Raw genomic sequence first — 18,995 nt, forward strand, 5'->3', positions numbered from 1 at the left:
TATGTTCGATGTATCTGCCTTTCAGCACATGTCTCTTCATATATGACGTCACTAGAATACCAGTGACGACGAGTGAATGATATCGATGTAGTTAATATCAAGCAGATCTGTATCTGTAGCTGTAACTGAGACTGGACATCAGTCGAGTAGGCAGCTCTACTCCTCAATGATGGATACTCCCTGCATGACTATATTTACGATGTTAATGATTTTTTTATCCTTAACTTCCTCCTTTAATTCTTTGATGATGCTCACTAATTACAAGCTGGGAAGCGCAGGAGACTGAGACTTGGATGACTTGATTCCTTACCCTCCAACAAAAGTTAGATACCATTCTAACCTAATATTGTGCCCACCACATCATCCAGAAGAATTCATTGAAAAATGTGGGGGTGGTCATAACGTTTTTGCTCATCAGTGTATATTATACATATGTATAACTAATATTAAAGAATAGCAATTTTATTTTAGATTTTGGACAAATGCTCTTCTGTTGACAATAAAGTTGTTTTTGCTGGAATGAGCAATACTTATTCATCATACGTTACAACATTCGAAGAATATCAGGTAAAAAAATAATTTTCTATTTCATAGATTATATTTATTTTACTGAAAATATTTATTGTTTTAATGATAGGCTTAAGTGGAACAAGATGAGAAAAAAAACAAATTTTTTTAAATACCTGGATTAGAGTAAATTATATTCCTAAAAAGATTTTTCTCAAATATCTATTTCTGTTTTTTTTCTCTTTTTTTTCCTTTTTTTTTTAAAAAAAAAACTGATATTTTTGCCCACAATTCCTTAACTAAGTTATGTAATTTAATTTTCTTATTTAGCAAAATCAAATTCAAGGGAAAGGCATTAAAACTATTAAATTTCTTAAAACTCAATAATAAATGTTTCAAAAGTTGCCATTTTGTCCCCTTCCTCTTCCCTCCCTCTCTTTTTTATTGTTCTCACGGTTAAGTTCAGGTTTACAAATTTCTTTGTAAACCTGAATTTATTAGTTTTAAAAACCTTATTTGTTTTAAAAACTAGTTTGTTATTGTGTTAGCGAGAGATAGTTATACATAGCGTTTATTTCATTTTTTTTTCGAATAAAAAATTTAAAAGTATTGTCGTGGCTTTCTTTTATTACTTTTCTTGATGAAACTTACTCAACTGTGCACAGTTATTAAAATTAAGTTTGATGCTGAACTAATGCAATAATAGAACAAACTTTAGCACATAATGTGGCTACTAAATTTAATTTTTATTTATTTTGTGTAGGTGCAACGTTATGAGGGAGCATCAACAATCTATGGTCCTCACACATTGCAAGCATACGTTGAAGAATACGAAAAATTAGCAAGAGCTTTGTGTACTGGTGAAAAGTTACCTGACGGACCCAGACCGAAGAACCTCTTAGATAAACAAGTTTCCCTCCAACCAGGAGTGGCATACGATTCACCACCTCTCGGAAAAAAATTCGGCGATGTAATGAAGGATGCTAAGAGTAAATACTCTCCCGGAGACATAGTAAATGTAACATTCGTCAGTGGACACCCAAGAAATGATCATATGGTAGGTAATGGCTTAGGGTAATAGCTCAGTTCACAATAACAGAGCGTTTGACTTTCAATGAGGTGAACCGGGTTCAAATCCCAGTTATGGTTGGTTGATACAAATTCCGCATCCGGCTTGCTCCGATCACAGTGCTGACGTGAAATAACCTCAGTGGTAGACGGATCATGGTTTGGAGTCCCCTTGCCGTCAGGCTAACCTTGGGAGGTTCGCTTGGTCTTCCTCTTTATGTAACGCAAATGAGGGCTAGTTCCATAAAAAAGTCCTGCATGGAGGAACTTCTCCCAATACTTGATCCAGGAGTTCCCTTGTCTTCTGGATTGGTTTCAAAATTACAAGGCTACGAGGTGGAACATTAGAAGTCGTAAACCCGAAAAATTGGGTCGGCTGTTCAAAGACGGTTATAAAATAAAATATGGTAGGTGGATTCTAATTTTTATTATTTAATATGTTCCCACTATTTCTTATAATAAAATTATCCAACTCACTCTGGTAAAAATCCTTACAATATGTCGAATGAACTGTATCATTAGTTTAAACTCTGAGTCAGCTCAAACTTCGAAAGTTGGAATAAAAACAAAATCAAATGGAGATTTCTCTTCAACTTGTCGATCAACTCCTGCAAGCCATGAAGAAACAGAGAGAGTTAGGAACAAACAAGTCAAGAAAGAGTTGCCTTTTTTCATAGTCTTACTGTTGAGGAGAAACTGCCTTTTAGTTATTCCATATGCCTTTTAGTTATCATCTTCAAAATCATCGTTAACCACCGTCAATATTGATACTGAGGATGAGCTGGTATCATCTCTCGATACATTATTAGATACCAAAGCAGATGAATTTATTGAGTTAGATAAAGATGAATGCTTAGTTAATTCTTGTCCTGGTGATGTGTCGCTTGGTTCTAGGAGTTCTGATGAGCAACAAAATTCTAGAAAAAGGAATTTATCAGGAAGTTCAAGTGATAGAACAGGTTCTAAGGCTAGTGTTAAGGTAGGAGAAAATAAATCTTCCAGACATCCTCCTGCTTATTCTTTTAATTAATCATCTGGTTCTGATATTGTTCCATCTGACTCGTCAGTTAAGGCCTGGTTTCTTAAGACAAGCACCTTCTCTGGGCGTCAGCGGGAAGTTGACGTACCCTGATGCCAACAAAATACTGTTTTATGAAGCTCAGCGTGAGCAGTCGTTTCAACGTCGTTATAATCTCGCATTGCGCATGTGTTAATGACATTGTGGGGGGCGGAGGTATCACATTGCCAACCTTCTTCTATCATAAGATTCTTCGTGATTGAATCGAGTTAGCATGTCTTATATACCAGTGAGTTGATATTTAATAATCGTAGTGGTAGTTACGCCACAACGTAAACAAATATTTTATTTTGATTTTGTTATTGTCGAACAGTGCTTTAGAGAACAAAAAGTGACCTTGTCCAAGAAAAAACACATTATAGCTAAACTAAATGAAGAAGAAGAGGTTGATGAAGCTATGTTTAATGTTAAAATCAAAATCTTGGCTGATTTCAATGCTCTGTTGGATGTTGTCCGCCATTGGTTCTGTTGTTAACGTTACGTTCTAATCCAACTGGAGTTGATTCGGACGTCAGTTGTGGTTCAAGCTGAGCGTTCGATGACGTATGCTGTCTAACTCATAAACCAATCAGGAGTTAGCGCTCGCTTCAAGCTGACGTTTTGTAACGACAACCTGTCCTAAGAAACCAGGCCTTTACCATTCGCGTAGATAGTGAAGATAGTGTTGATCTAGTTTTTACTTGAAATCGAATGAGTTAAACGTGAAGAAAGTTTGACACCTATGACCATCTTTGACCAATTGGATGATATAGAAATAAATGAATAATTCTAAATTTCAGCAGATTTTTAATTGTTTTAAATTATGCAGTAAATTTTGAAAGTTTTAAAAGTTCTATCAGAGAAGATTTCATACTTTAAAAATTGAGTATCTTTTTTTTCATCCTACATATAAGTAAATAATAATGAGCTCCTTTATTTATTTATTAGTATTATTGTTAACTTTCAGCTCGACCGCACATTTTTGACCGTCGAAAGCTTAGATCGAACAACAGGAAAGTGGACTGTTGTGGCTACTGACTCAAACTGGGAAACAAGGTAATGTCTTCCAAATAATTCTTTCTTTTTATTTAATTTCTGAAAGAAGTAACGACACAAAATAAATACATACTAAAAGTTTATAATCACATCATATTACTTTTCAACATCGATGTTATTACATTTAATACATTTCGAATGCGGCAGGCATTATTATTAAAGCATTTAACAGTTTTACTCATCAAAACTTTTATTACTGTAGTCAAATTTTCAAAATGCAAGACTTCAGAAAATAATTTTTAAAAAGTAAAATGTACATACTTTTACTGGTACTTTGGAAATTTAGAATTTGAACTTTCATGACATTTTTATTGTAGAAATACAAATATTTCTAATTAAAATGCCGAAAAAAATCAGAACTATTTTAAAGTTTTTTCTCAGAAAAGATTTTTTCAAAACATTTTTCAAATTGAAATATTTTTTCGAAATTTCTAAGGCTAAAGTTCTGAGCAATAAATAAACCTAAAACATAGGTTAGGGTATATTTCGTGCTATGTAGACTAAAGCAAAACACAACGTGAATAAAGTACATAAATGGACATACTATAGTTTCAGCTATATAAACAAAACCCTTCCTCCGTCTCTAAACCTCAAATTTATAGTTTTACATCATTTGACGTTTAGACACTGATGAAAGTTTTTGTGCTTTTGTAAATTTTCAACAAAATAAATGAAAATTTAAAGTGAACGAGCTATAAACGGGTTTTCCACATATATAAATATTTTACATTTTTAAAAATTTCAATATTAAATCAACTTTAAAAGAGTAATTGTAACTTAAACCATCTATATCTTATATAATTACCCTTATTAGGGTAATGCCTTCAAACCATTCATATTAAGCCTTGCGCGTGAAAATTCGATTATTAAACCTAAAATTAATTTGGGTGTTCACATTTTTTATTTATTTTACAGATAGAACATCATAGAAATTCTAAAGGTTTTCGTAACAATTAAAAAGAAAGTACTTTTTTTTTAGATTATTTTAATTTAGAGCTCAAAATAAAAATATCAGGTTTCTCCTGCTTAAAATGTTCCACGAGAACGTTGACTACAAAATATGCAAAGTATTTTTCATTTGTTTAAATTTCAACATCAAATTTTAGAAACATGGTGTTCGAAGTAGATATTTCTATGTCAAATTTTACAATTCGATTTTTTTAAATATTTAATTTAATACTGACCTGCCAACATTGGACAAGAGCTCTCGGTAGCATATGTTGCAGAATGATTCAGTGGCGAATGTGTGCATTAAATAAAGAAACCATATTTAATTACAAACAAATTTAATAAACAATATGATTCGAAAAGGGGCTCGCCAATGAGTCATCCAGTTCAATCTATTGCCTGCCACGTAAGTGATTACAGAATTATTGTGAGTGATCACAACGCCCTCTTCTGGTCAGGCAGAAATTCGTATCAGCATACATTAGAATTAATACTAGAGTTCTTTTGGTAACGTATCTCGTGATTACTCGAGTCTACGCAAATTTTATAAATCATACAAAAAAAGTGAGCTGCGGGTGATGTTTCGAATGACACTTGAACAAGCTAAGCTCACCAGCCGAGGACCTGTTGAGAATTAAGTCGGGATGGTGAGGCCTTTCGTTTGACAAGAGAGCGCCACAAGGGTAAAACTACATCTTGGCTCAAACCCCCACCGATAGATGGCAGAACCACTTATTCGTAAGGCCACTTTCCTCAATTTGGACATAGATCTGAAGGTGAAAGATATTTTCTCCAGATTCCTGTAACCATGACTAAGCGACTGACTGCAGAACTTTCGATTCCATAGATTCTACAAGCACGTACATCACATGTACTCGGTGGTTCTTAGTGGAGTCGAGAATCCAGCACCAGGCCCTCTGGACCAGAGTCATATTATCTAATCACTAGGCTACCATGACCCACAAGTGATAATTATTCATGTGATTACGCTTGCAAGATCAAACATAAAATACAGTTTGAAATAGCAATTGCTTAAAATATTAAATACTTAAACTACTAAATTGTTTTTCACAATCTTTGAACTGAATAACATTTAGGAAAATAATATGCTATCGTGGTCCATTAAAGAAATAAAAAGATAAGTTCAGGAACAAGGGCGCCGGCAGAATAATATAAAAGGGGGTGCAAGCCTCTAACAAACTACCCTCCCCTCCCCCTCATCCCAAAATTAAAATATTCTGCTATTACATTTTGTTTTGTTCTTACATATACTTTCATCTGTTCATTTTTTCAAGATACATTTCTTCATTGTTAGCAAGATATTTAAAAAAAAGTATGAATTTCTTGTACTTGCAAATTTTGCCCAGAGACGATTGCGCTGGCATAGCTACTGACTTTGAAACACAAATAACTACAAACAGTAGTTTCGTATACTAACGTGTTTGTGCACGCTTAACATTATTTATTGTGTTGATGAATTTTTACAGTTGCGAGAAGTCAGCTTGTGCTATACACCTTTGTTAAACTGAATAACTAATAGAAAATATAATATTATTTACATTTTATTAAAGGAAATTTAAAAATATAGCTTAGATATCTGCCAAGTTTGTGAATGCTCAGAGTGCGTAAGAAAAGAATCAAAGATGACTCAGAATTCATTGAAAAAGTTAAAAACAGATTTGGACAGCAAACAAGACGATTACAATTCTTGTTCGATTAAACAATTTTTTAATTTTTATGTATCAATAATTACTTAATTATTTGTTTTTCCATATAAATATGTTTAAAAAAACAATTTTGTAACAAAATTTTTCTGTATCTCTTTAATTGTTTTAAAAAAAAAGCCAGGGGGGTGCAAGTGCACCCCCTTGCACCCCGCTGCCGGCGCCCTTGTTCAGGAACAATGTTTTGAAAATTAAAAGGGCAAACTGTCTTATTTTGAAAGCTAACATGCCTCTGCAAAATTGGCTCGAACTCCATAGAAACTGCGGAGGCATCAGTTCTAAATTAGTTTCGGCTATCGAACCCTAAAAAATAGATCTTCTTTTGGCAGAACCCAGGCACTATAAAAAAAAAAGTTCATTGACAGCTGTGAATACACTAACAAAGGAAAAAAAAGATTGATATTTATTTTGAAACTGTTTAATGTGAGGAATGAAATATTTAATACTAAGATTTTTTTTCTTGGCGAAGCTGCGAACAAATAAAACGAAGCTGAGTTATGGTTTTTTAAAAATAACTTAAAAACGGTGAGAATAGTTATGAGTAAAACGTACTTTTTCATTCTTGAATTTAGCCATTTTAGTTTGAATTTAAAAGCTCAATGAGAAATACTTTTTATAAATGCGTAATCTTTTCATAATTTATTTAATATATTGTTATCAAAGAAATATACATAAAATAAATTCTGCTACTTTTTCATTCGCATCTTACATAAAGAAGTTCACATAAACGAGCGAAATATTAAATAAATTATCAATTATTATCAATACCGGTTAAAAATATTCTCATTCTCGGAATCCTTGTAATCCTCCCACGGAACCCCAAGGTTCTTCGGAACATATTTTGGAAACCGCAGATCTACACGATTAAATAAACATACGAAAAACAACACTCATGTGGAAATATAGTTAAGATTTTACTGATTTCAAACCAGTTTCTGATATCATTTCAAACTTATTTTTTTAAAAATTTTGATTAATAAAACTGAATAATGATGTACATTTTCTATTTGTAGATTTTATTGGAAAAGAACAAATGTGGTGTTAGGCCACAGTGAAGCAACAGCTAGTTGGCATATTCCGGAAGATGTTAATCCAGGGAAATACAGGATAAGACATTTCGGATCCAGTAAAAGTATGTTTCAAAGAATTACGTCATATGATGGAGCTTCAAGAATCTTTACAGTCGAATCAAAAACAGCGTAAATAAACCATACTAAATAATGTAATCAAGTGAATGTAGTCCTTTGATTCAAAAAATAAATGCAATTTAAAACAGCATTGGCAACATATTTAAGTGTCTACAAATATCACTATATTTTGTTTTTGGTACCCTTTATGTCCTATATTCTATTTGAAACTTAAATGCTTATATTTAGTTTTGATCTAATGTGAGATGTACAAAAAAAGAGCTGAACAATATCAGCTGCTTCAGTACTATGGATATACAAAACTAAAAGCAAATTACCTCTTCTTTTGTTATTGAGGACGATGCTTGTCCCTGTCAGTAGAATCGAAATGGCTGTATGCATATTTTTAAATTAAAGTTACCATCTAGCCTATTTTCATGCCATTTATATTTAAGTTTTTCTGATGTTTTTCTAAGTTTTTCTGAAATATTTTCTTACTTTAGCTAGTCTGTTTTGGAAAAAAAAAGTAAGCAGGTAAAATTATTTTACTCATTTTTCATCAGTTAATCAAAAATTTCAGAACAAAGAGAATCAACAAGATACGAACACAAAATATTAAAAAAAAATCATTTCTACCGAATAACAATCTTTTATTTTCCTCTAGGTTATTCTAGGTTCCAAAGGTTTCTAAAAGGCACCATACGACCTTTTTATTGAGCCTGAAATTCTTCCCACTCCTTGTAGCCCACTGGACTTCCAGACTTTCAATGTGGTCACAGACCTTGCTGTTAGAGTCCTAAAATCAGATTCTGCTTCTGATGTGTAATGGTACCTCTTACTTAATGGTACCTCTTACACAACTATGAATGAGCTATATCCTGAACCTGAATGGTTGAGAATCTTTTCAGATGGCTCCCGAGTGGATCAGCAGGTGAGTGTGGAGCGGGAGTATTTTGTCACCTGTTCTCTGCCTGCGCTTCTGTTGGCTACAGTGCATCTGCCTACGACGGTGAAATCGAGGCTATTCTAATTGCCTTAAAACAGCTACAGTGTCGTACTGACCAATTTTCTAGCGCCGCCATCTTATCTGACTCTAAAGCAGCAGCACTTCTTGATATTAACTCTCCACTGATTCCCCAATCCATCTCCTTTCAGAAATGCATTGATTATCTGAAGGACTTGACACTAAAAGGCAAACAAATCGTCCTCCAGTGGATCCCGGGACATTGCGGGATTTGGGGTAACGAAAAAGCTGATTTCTTGGCCAAGAAAGGAACAACTATTGTCCAAGCATCTCGTTGCTCCATCTCTCTGCACTCATTTAAACTGCTGGTCCGAAACCAATTCCGGAACATGCTTTCAGAGAATTTCCGTAAAAGCAATATACACAAAACCTGGTTCAACTATATTTTAACTATCCCAAATCAGCCCATGTTTAAGGCAGTTGTTCTCGTTAGACTTGTAACGGGCCGTGACTGTCTGGCCAAACACCTTTTTAGTATAAACATTTTTGACTGTCCTAAATGCAAGCTCTGTAGCTTTGTGGATGACATGGACCTGTCCCATATTTCCGCCTGTCCTGCGCTCTTCTCTACTACTGCGTGTGGACGCTATTGGGAGGCTAGGGTCCGTATGGGCTAAGCATGTCACTATGCATTCTTTTCTATTTATCTCTTTTTGCCTTGTTTTTCTTGTTATTTCATCCTTTTTGTTCTTTCAAATTGGCCTGCCATTGGAAATTAGAAAAAAACTCTAGAAGCTCTCTTTCACTAAATGTAAAGAAAGACTTATATAAAGCAAAAAAGAAATGAATACTAAATGTATCTTGAAAAGCAAATCTCATTAGTAGGGTCAACGAGAAAGAAAAAAACTTTAAATAGAAAAGTTATAGTTATTTTTAAAATTATTTATAATTTAATTTACGATAATTCCATTCATGAAATTATATATAACCTTATAAATAAACTCAGCATCATATAATGCACTAAAATAAATAAGCAAAAAATAAAGATATTTGAATACTATATTTAGCATGCTGGAGAATAAAAAATAAACTGTTTAACCATAGAAACAAAAACACCGTTTGATATAAATAAAAACATGCAATTCACTCAATGCTAAAGAACATGTAATTAACATTAGAAATTCCAATATAAATTATCATCATGCAACGTTTAAACAAAACATAAAAAATCATTGACGATAAAAAAAAATCGCCAAAGGCATAAACGAGAAAAACGATTGCTTTAAATAGAGTGTTAGCAGTAGAACTTTATTTACGACTTACTAGAGTTGCACGATGGGCTATTGGCGACTGTCTGGGAAATATCCCTGAGTAAGATCCGAAAATGTCATCACAATTTTGATTCTCTATGGAGGGGATTGTTGTCGGGTATTGAAAGCTCACCGACCTTCGTGCGAAGTGGAGCACTTTACAATTGAACTGTTTAACGAGGACCGATGCCACACATTATTGGTCCCTTCGCAGGCTGATCAAAGAGGTCATCTAATTGCACACTGACAGCTACCATTGATGCTCGACTTCCGTGTTCTACTGAAAACCGTGTCTTCTTTCAGTTCGCTGTAAAATGCGTATAAATAAACTATCTCTTAGTGAAAAATATACACACAAAATGATGCATTCATTTTAACCAGTGAGATCCTACTGGACTGTGGCAATATATGAATAACTAGTAAAAGTATCGCTTGAAGAGAAATTTTAATTTCTCTCGTCAAGCAATACAAAACTTTTAGCCAGCATAACCACAAATCATTTATTTTAGTGTTGTAAATAGTTACATGAAAGCGAAGGTTTTCGTATCGGGAACTGTGGCAGAATGATCGCCAAGTTTTGGCGACTTCTTGGCAGCGATGCGCGAGAAACTAGAAAAAACATCACAGAAAGGGACCAACTCGAAGGTTTTCTACTTGTCTCTACATGTTTTTTGTAGGTTTTTCCCGTTTAAAATCAATTTGGTGCATTAGAGATTGTAGCTGGCGTGGCAAATCACGACACGGAAATATCCCCACATAAAATATAGATAAATCGCCGGCTTTTATTTTTGTTTAGTATCACAGAATGTTCGTGGATTATCTAAATTCCTTTTCAGCTAAAATTAATTAGATTAATCTAATAGTTGAATTAACTAACTAATTAACTAAACTAAACTAACTATCTAAATAATAAACTAATTAACTAACGAATAAACTAAATTTAAATTGAAAGAGAGCTTTAATTTGTAAACGGTGCTGATATAATAATAACAGAGAGCACACTTTTTTAAGCTGCAAGGCATGAAAATAAATCAGCAGTAGTAAGCCGGAAGTCATAAGACCAATTTTAGCGCTAGCGACACATGTCTTTTGTTTCATACGGTCAACTATCCACAGCTGAATCGTGGTGGTTCTGAGAATAGAGATTTTCCCTCCCAAGCAGGCGTCGGTTCGAATCCCAGCGTTGGCTAATCGAAACGATTTCTGCTCTCCCACTTGCTGCCCCCATAGTACTGAAGTAAAATATTCTTAGTGACAGACGGATCATGGGTTAGAGTCCCCTTGGTTTCAGACTAACCGTGGAAGGTTTTCGTGGTTTTCCTCTCTATGCAACGCAAATGTGGGTTAATTTCCTCAAAAAGTCCTCCACGAAAACAAATTTCTCCGAATACTTGATCCAGGAGTTCCTTTCTTTTCTAGATTAGGTTCAAAATTACAAGATTACGGAATTGAACTTAGGTAGCCGTGAACTCAAATTTCGGTCTACTGTTCAACGACGGTTATAAAATTATCCATAGCTACACCATTTCCTTCTTCTATTTTTCACTTTTCCGCTTTCCTGCTTAGGGAGTATTCTCAATGCATGCTATTGTTGAATCTTCGATTTCCGTCGAGAGCTAAGGGGAATTTGTAATTGGAACATTTTTGCGATAAAATACATTTCACTAAATGGCAATTCACTTTGACTTTAGAGAAAATCTTATGTAAATGAAAACTGAGTGGATGGTGTTTTCTACACTAGGGAGCGCTGCAAGCTCCATACCGCATATACTTCTGGGTTACTGTTTCTGGTGTAGCCAATTGGCTCACAACGTGATAATTGTGTTTTGAGATTCTTGCAAACGTGGTATTTGATTGCTTATTACTTGTGTTTACAATGCTAACAATACTTGTGTTTAAAATGCTAAAGACGCTAGCACTAACGTAAGATGGTGCACAGCTTGCAACAAGAACAAACAGGAATAAACAAGTGAAAGGAGACCAAATGAGGACTGCCAAAAAATTGAGGTTATTCAAAATCTAGCAACCATGTCACCTTTTTTAACAATATATCTATAAATAACTAAAACAAGTTTTCACTTCAAACTCACCAGAATTGCTTAATAACATTAATATCTTATGAAATACGGAAGATTTGAGCACAAAAATTATCTAATTTACTACTTATATTGAAAACAAAATTATCCGTTTGAAAACATCGCCTCTCAGAATAAGCTGTAGTAAGCAGTTGTAAACTTTCTAACCGGAACTAGAGCAGGTATTAAGCTCGAGATTGTTATTGTTTACATTTATATAGAAAACACCAACCATTGGTACCAAATATTTATTTGCTAAAAACTGGCCAATCAGGTTCTCTTTTGCATATGATTTTGCATCCAGTGTAAATGGTCTTTAATCAGTTTCTCATATTTTTCTCAACAGCGATCGGAGGTGCGTCAACTGAAAGTAGTGAAAATGGCTCTTTCAAAATCCACTAAAGCACTTTGTAAAGTGCCATTCTCACACCCTTCCACTCGCTATTCGCGGTTGCAACGCTTGAATATGCCCTCTAGAGGGGACTATATTTTCAGGCATTTATTTATTAAGTTTTCATTTAGTTATAACAGAGCCATTGGCAGAGTAGGACGCCATTTTTAGCTGAAAATAAGAAGCAAAATTTCCGTAAGAAAAAGGTAGAATAACTTGAAAAAGCGACCCAGAACATTGATAAATCTATCTGAAACAGAACGCACCCAACATTTGAAGAACAATTTCTCAATAATTTTTACCTTTCCATTATAAACAAAGATGCAACCGATAATTTCTGATTTCGTGATCGCATACTGTTACAGTTGTGTGTATTACGGTAAAATTCATTTTTTTTTCGTCTTCAATTCAATACAAATTAAAGTGAAGTCAACATTGCTTACTTCATTTCAATGAATAATTGCGATTTCAGAACGTGCAGAATTCTAATAGTTATAGAATATTCTTCTTATTTATAGAATAGTATATATTTCTGTACCTATATAATACGGAAAACAACAATAAAGAATCATGCGAATTACTTGAAATAGTATCAATTGTGCTGATTATTAATACATTTTCATCGTTTTCTTGGTAAGCATTTTTTAATTTTCAATGAATGATTTCAACTAGAACTCAGCTATTCTGTTTCTAAGTTGCGTATTGAAATTCATATCGAGATCTATAAAATTTTGTTGTGTGGTATGTCATCTAAAAGTAATGAAGGGATAATCTATGTAAATAATATTATTTGAGAATAAAATTTTCAAACGAAGAACATTTCATTTGGAATTGGGTATAATATAGCCTACGTCACAGGTAGTGTTGTTCCTACTAAATTTAACCCATGAACGGCATTTTCTGCGAGCCTNTGTTATGATTTTTATAATAAAATTTTACTTGTAAATATTTTTTTTTATATACAGAAAGTCAGAAGTATTGTTTTAGCAGCAAACGAAAAACATTTTAAGATATGTGCGTTTTTTCTTTTTTTTTCTCGTTTGCTGATAGAATAGTATTTCTGACTTTCTATATTTAAATAAAACAAATCTGGTTTTAGCTGCTTTAAGCGCTTTTCCATTTTATTTATTATTTTAAATATTTCTTACTTATTTTGTCTTATTCTGAATTTGTTTAAATCAGTTTCATTCTTTGATAATTTTTTTTTCAAATTTGATAATAGTTATCTACAGAATGGTTTTCTGCGTCTGATTAAGAGTTTTAAGACTAAAAGAAAGAAAGAAGCAATATGAAAGTTTTTTATTTCAATATGAGGAATTTTCAAAACCTTTTTTTAAACCATAAGCATTCTTTATTTTACGTTTTTTAGTTTATAATTTTTTGATAAAAAGTGCTGTAAAAAAAACTTTTTTGCAAAAGTAAATGGCCTAACATTATGTGTTTCTGTATACTTTTTGCATATTTTAATGTTCAAAGTAATATGATTCAGAAAAGTATGGAATGTAAAGCTTTACTAGACCTTTCATATTAGATCATTAAATTTAGTAGAACGATTTCTCAGGCACTAGGTTTTAACTCTAATAAGATTTTTTACAGACAGATATTTTCCGATGTGTTTTGGATGTTCCTCCCCTAAAAAAAAAGATATTCCATTTTGTTTTCACTTGCATAGGAAAGAATGTCAAACAGTTTTCTTTTTTTAATTTAATAAGCCACAATAAAGAAGGAAAGTTACCGTGCTACGCTGAGGAAATCTCCAGTGCAACTGATGATCGTGTAGTTCTGCTAGCAATCATTCGTCACAACTACGGCACCTATAGGTTGTTGTGTTCGCGAATCGGAAAATAATGAGAACCGGATAGGTAAAAAAAAGATTTCCTACTAAAACTTACTAATCAGGTTCTCCATTTTTCTTTGTGGTTATCAAAAGAGTGTGAACCGCATTTAGTAAAATTGGTTCATTACTACAAGTTGATCCTTCAGGAAAATGTAATTCTTTTTTTAATTACAGAAATAAATGGAGCTGCAGACAGTTAAAAACAAAAACATTGCATTTGTTTTTACCATCTCCTCTAGGTTCTTGAAACTAATTTTTTAAAAAAAATTGAAATATTTTGTCTTTTTTTGTAGTTTATTTACGTCGCACTAGAGCTGCACAATGGGCTACTGGTGACGGTCTGGGAAACATCCTTGAGGATGATCCGAAGACGTGCCATCACAATTTTGATCCTCTGCAGAGGGGACGGCACCCCGCTTCGGTAGCCCATCGACCTGCACGTGAATTCTAGCATTTTACGGTAGAACAGTTTAACGAGGACCAATACCGCACACCCTCGGTCCCTACGCAGACTGATCCAAGTGGTCACCCACCCGCACACTGACCGNGAGGATGATCCGAAGACATGCCATCACAATTTTGATCCTCTGCAGAGGGGATGGCACCCCCGCTTCGGTAGCCCAAAGACCTGCTCGTGAATTCGAGCACTTTACGGTAGAACAGTTTAACGAGGACCCATACCGCACACCCTCGGTCCCTACGCAGACTGATCCAAGTGGTCACCCACCAGCACACTGACATCAGCCAGTGATACTTGACTTCGGTGAACTGCTGGGAACCGTGTCTTAACGATCAGTCCACTGCGGGACTTGTCTTTTGTAAATGTCATTATTTCTGGATTAAATTTTATTATTATCTCCAATTTTCTCGTTTGTGTTCAATTGCAACTTAATTAAGTGTAATATTTTCTTCAAAGCTATTTGTACAAATTCTATTAAAAAAAGAAGAAAAAAACTACGATTTAGTTTAACCCTTGCAATGATTTTTCTTTTAAATTAATTGTTTATTTCTAACTTCAATAACAAGTAAAAATGCTTCATATTTTTTAAAAAATATAACAAGTAAATATTTTTACTGTGCAAGAATAAGATAGAAATGGAAAATCAATCATATTCAAACCATCAATAAAATTGTAATAAATCAGCTTGGAATATTTTTTCGAAATGTTTGGAAGTTGAAATGTTTTTTCCCCTTTGGTCATTACACTGAAATTTCAAATTGATTATTGATGCTTAATTCTGGCAGTAGACATCCTTTCAAACTTTTCATTCATCTTTTTATGGAGAAAAAGATCATGTAAATTCGTTGTTGAAGCTGTTAACTTCATATACAAGTTGTAGTCAATGCAAATATTGCAATAATCTATATAACTCTATTAATAACACAACAGACTTGATTACAATTTTTTCTGAAAGTCATATGCTGGGGTAAAATTAGCAAGATTGTCTATGTGGGATCCATTTGGTTCAGTGCTATTTTTTTTAAAATGCTCTTTGTTGTGTTCTTGTGGACTTGGAATTTATATATTAGTGGAAAACAAAGTCATTATATGTATATTTTATTTTTAATCCTAAATTATAACGGAAAAAAGTAAGGATAGAAAGTTGTAATTTACGTACAGATCCAGATTGAAGCTGGCTGAAAAAATACATTAACAGCGAAGGAACAAAAAAGTTTTGTTTTTATGTTTTAAGGTGATATTATCTGAAATATTAAAGATATATTTTCTTGTTACATTTGTTTATTATTAGTAAGACTCATTGTGAAACTTTTCTGGTTGTAGTTTTCACTATTAAATAATTTAATTTACTTTTACTTTTTATAAATTTGTTAGCATTGAAATATTTTTTAATTGCAATTTATTTTTTTGCCTCATCAGTTATTTGCAAAAATACTTAACTATTATTTAGTAACATTTGTAATATATTTCTTTTCAAAGACTAAACTTAATTTTTTTTTCAATTTGCTTTACTATAGTTTTTAATTTATTGAGTTAAGAAAATAATTGAAGCCGAGTGCTGTTGCACAGATTGCACTTTTACACACAATGTTTTTTGCTGGAATTATGCAAATTTTAATTTCAGGATCATAGAAAATTTTTAGTGCCTCATATTTTTCCAGAACAGTTCTTTCAATTTGAAATTTTCTCCAAAATAATAAAGCTTTTCTTATAGCTATAACATCTTCTTCAAAATATTTTTCTAAATAAAATTTGTATATTTGTTAAAATTGTTTGATAATAATTGTTTCTTGAGAAAAAAGTTCATCAGATTTTACTCAATTCTTGAAAAAACTGGAAAAATTTTGCAGAAAGACGCATTTTTTTTACACTACTAATTTTATAGCATTTTTTTTCTTTTAATTAAGCCAAAAATTTCTACTAAGTTGCCTGAATTCTTCCGAACCTTGGGATCAGCCGCAATCAGCCTACTTTGCATCCCAAAACTAATTTTATTCGGCATAAACTTTTGGGAACAGCTATTTTGAAGTTGAGTGCTGTTTATTTTCCCTGGTTTGTTGGCCAGAAAGTGCAATTAATTAACGAGCCCTTTTGTAGACAAAATAAACTTTTAGTATTATAAAGAGAAAGCATCCCAACTCAGCTCATTGGTTTATCTTTTTATTTAATTAATTTTCCATCAATTTTTCAAAATTTATCATAACAGTAGAGATTTTCCTAGAAATAAAAAAAGAGAGGAATGCTTTTTCGAAAACTTAGTTTATACTAATGCAATCTCTTTTCTTAAAATAAAAATAATAAGAGTATTTTTTGTCTAAATAAAAAAGGGATACGAAAAAGCAAGTAGGGTGCATTTATTTTCATGCAAAGGTAGACAGGGCGAGCCTCATTTCTAAGAACACTTAGGGAAAACAATGCAGTATAATTACATAATGTTAAATATAGTTGTCAGGAAAACTTTTTTTGACGTCAACAACTTCTTTTTAAAAGATGTAGTGATTACAAACTACTTTCGAAATGTATTTGTGAACGGCAAAGTATGAAATCCCGGCATTATATGTAATGCGTGACGTTTTTAGGCAAAGTATGAAATATGAGAAATATTACATACTTTGCCGAGGCATTATATATAATGCCGGATGCTATTTAGGCAAAGTATGAAATAAACGTCCTGATGAGATTATCATGTAAATGATGTGCATGTTACTGTGAATGACAGAAATCGGTGGTTGTTGACTTTCACCGGTGAATGTTGACAGTCACAGAATCGCTTTGGTAATGTCTGAAACATTTATTATATCCGATTTGATATTAATTTATTCGTGGATATAATTACATTTATCCGATATTTTATTACTTATTAGATTAGAAGAAACATCAGTGTTTGGAGTATCGGGAAAATGTATACCGGGCAGTGGCCCTTGACCTTAAAATAAGATCACTGTAGGGTATACCGGGCAAATGTATATATATATACAAGATAAAAACAATCTTGTTATCGTGTTGAAATGATTTTTGTTAATCTTTGTGGTAGTTTTGTTGTTGATTCTCATTAAGAACTGAAGTATTTAAACAAATTGACACAAAATAGGTAAAATAATTTTGCTGCTGGCCACTTCTTTTTTTTTTAAACTGACTCACTAATACCTTTTCAAAAAAATATAAAACTAGAGAGCTTAAAATCACACTAGAAATTAAAAAGCTCTAATTTAAAAATTATGCATACTGTGATTTTAGTGCTATAGACAAGGACAAGACTATGCTTTGCAAGAGAATAGGCTTTGTACCTTTATGCTTGTATATCTATAGCATTGAAATAGCTGTTTTTTAGTCAACATTTATTGTTAGTGCTTTTTACAATTCTTGTATTTCTGTATACATAAAAAAAGTTTAATTCTCAAAAAAAAATTAATGGTAATCTAAAGCAAAAAATACAAAGGTTTGTAGGCTCTGAAATATGCTTTTCAATTGTGTTTCCGAAGTGTTATTGTGCTATTGTTGTTTTTTTACTCAAATCAAAGGACTACAAACACAATGTTACATAACTTATAGATATTTATTTACACTGTTTTTGACTAAAAATATACTTGAAGCTCCTTTATATGGTGTAATTTTTTGGAATATACTTTTACTGTATCCGAAATGCCTTATCCTGTATTTGCCTGGTTTAACATCTTCTGGAATATGCCAACTAGCTGTTGCTTCACTGTGACCTAACAGCATATTTGTTCTTACCCAATGAAATCTGCGAATATAAAACATACGTCATTACTTAATTTTGTAAACTAAAAAATTTTTTTAAAAAAAGGGATATTAAAAACTGATTTTAAATCAGTAAATTCTCAACTATTTATTTTGTGTCTCTTTATGCTTTTTGTGTCTCCACTAAATCATGTAGATTATGTGGGGATGCGTGGCGTACCTACCACAAATCATGTAGATTATGTGGGGATACGCGGCGTACCTACCACAAATCATGTAGATCATGTGGGGATACGTGGCATACCTACCACAAATCATGTCGATTATGTGGGGATACGTGGCGTACCTACCACAAATCATGTGGGGATACGTGGCGTACCTACCACTAAGATTATTAAATACTAATTCACTAGTACATAATACAGATTAGCTTGACTCTATCTTGAGGAACCTTTTGATAGATGAAGGTTGACATTGTCGATATTACGCTCCCCATATTGGTGATGCCCGGGCGTGATATGAACTCGCCAACATTGATTGACGGTCCACAATAAACTGTTGATTTACTCACAAAATAGTGCTTAAAAATCCGGTACAATAGAAATTAATACAAAATACAAATAGAAATTAGTACAAAATATTTAAAAAAGTATGAAAAATATGGTTAATAAAAATTCTACATCGAAGAGTTAACAGTTATCGCCCTTAATCCTTTTTTTTTTTTTTTTTTTTTTTTTTTTTTTTTTTTTTTTTTTTTTTTTTTTTTTTT

General features: G+C 32.8%; 3 protein-coding genes across 3 annotated transcripts in view; 2 read left to right on the forward strand and 1 right to left on the reverse strand.

Moving 5' to 3' along the window:
* LOC107456255 (neutral ceramidase-like) overlaps positions 1-7,638 on the forward strand; it is a 47,144-nt gene extending 39,506 nt beyond the window's left edge. The window contains 4 exon segments of the mRNA XM_071179653.1: positions 472-567; positions 1,271-1,564; positions 3,600-3,688; positions 7,374-7,638. Of these exon segments, the coding sequence (XP_071035754.1) occupies positions 472-567; positions 1,271-1,564; positions 3,600-3,688; positions 7,374-7,563 (669 nt within the window). The 3' untranslated portion in view covers positions 7,564-7,638.
* Positions 7,639-8,375: 737 nt separating this feature from the next.
* On the forward strand, positions 8,376-9,128 carry LOC107456246 (uncharacterized). The gene has a single exon (XM_016074072.1). It carries the CDS (start codon positions 8,376-8,378, stop codon positions 9,126-9,128), a length of 753 nt encoding a protein of 250 aa, XP_015929558.1.
* Positions 9,129-18,061: 8,933 nt separating this feature from the next.
* The window catches only part of LOC107456282 (neutral ceramidase), a 114,960-nt gene continuing 114,026 nt past the window's right edge, over positions 18,062-18,995 (reverse strand). The window contains exon 17 of the mRNA XM_016074112.3: positions 18,062-18,269. Within this exon, the coding sequence (XP_015929598.2) occupies positions 18,071-18,269 (199 nt within the window). The 3' untranslated portion in view covers positions 18,062-18,070. The remainder of the gene's footprint in view (positions 18,270-18,995) is intronic.

Source organism: Parasteatoda tepidariorum, chromosome 4 (assembly GCF_043381705.1).
Source record: "Parasteatoda tepidariorum isolate YZ-2023 chromosome 4, CAS_Ptep_4.0, whole genome shotgun sequence".
NCBI classification, from domain to species: Eukaryota; Metazoa; Arthropoda; class Arachnida; order Araneae; family Theridiidae; genus Parasteatoda; species Parasteatoda tepidariorum.

What these genes read in the sequence shown, in the direction of transcription:
- LOC107456246 (XM_016074072.1), top strand. Translation starts at nt 8,376, where the DNA reads ATGGTTGAGAATCTTTTCAGATGGCTCCCGAGTGGATCAGCAGGTGAG.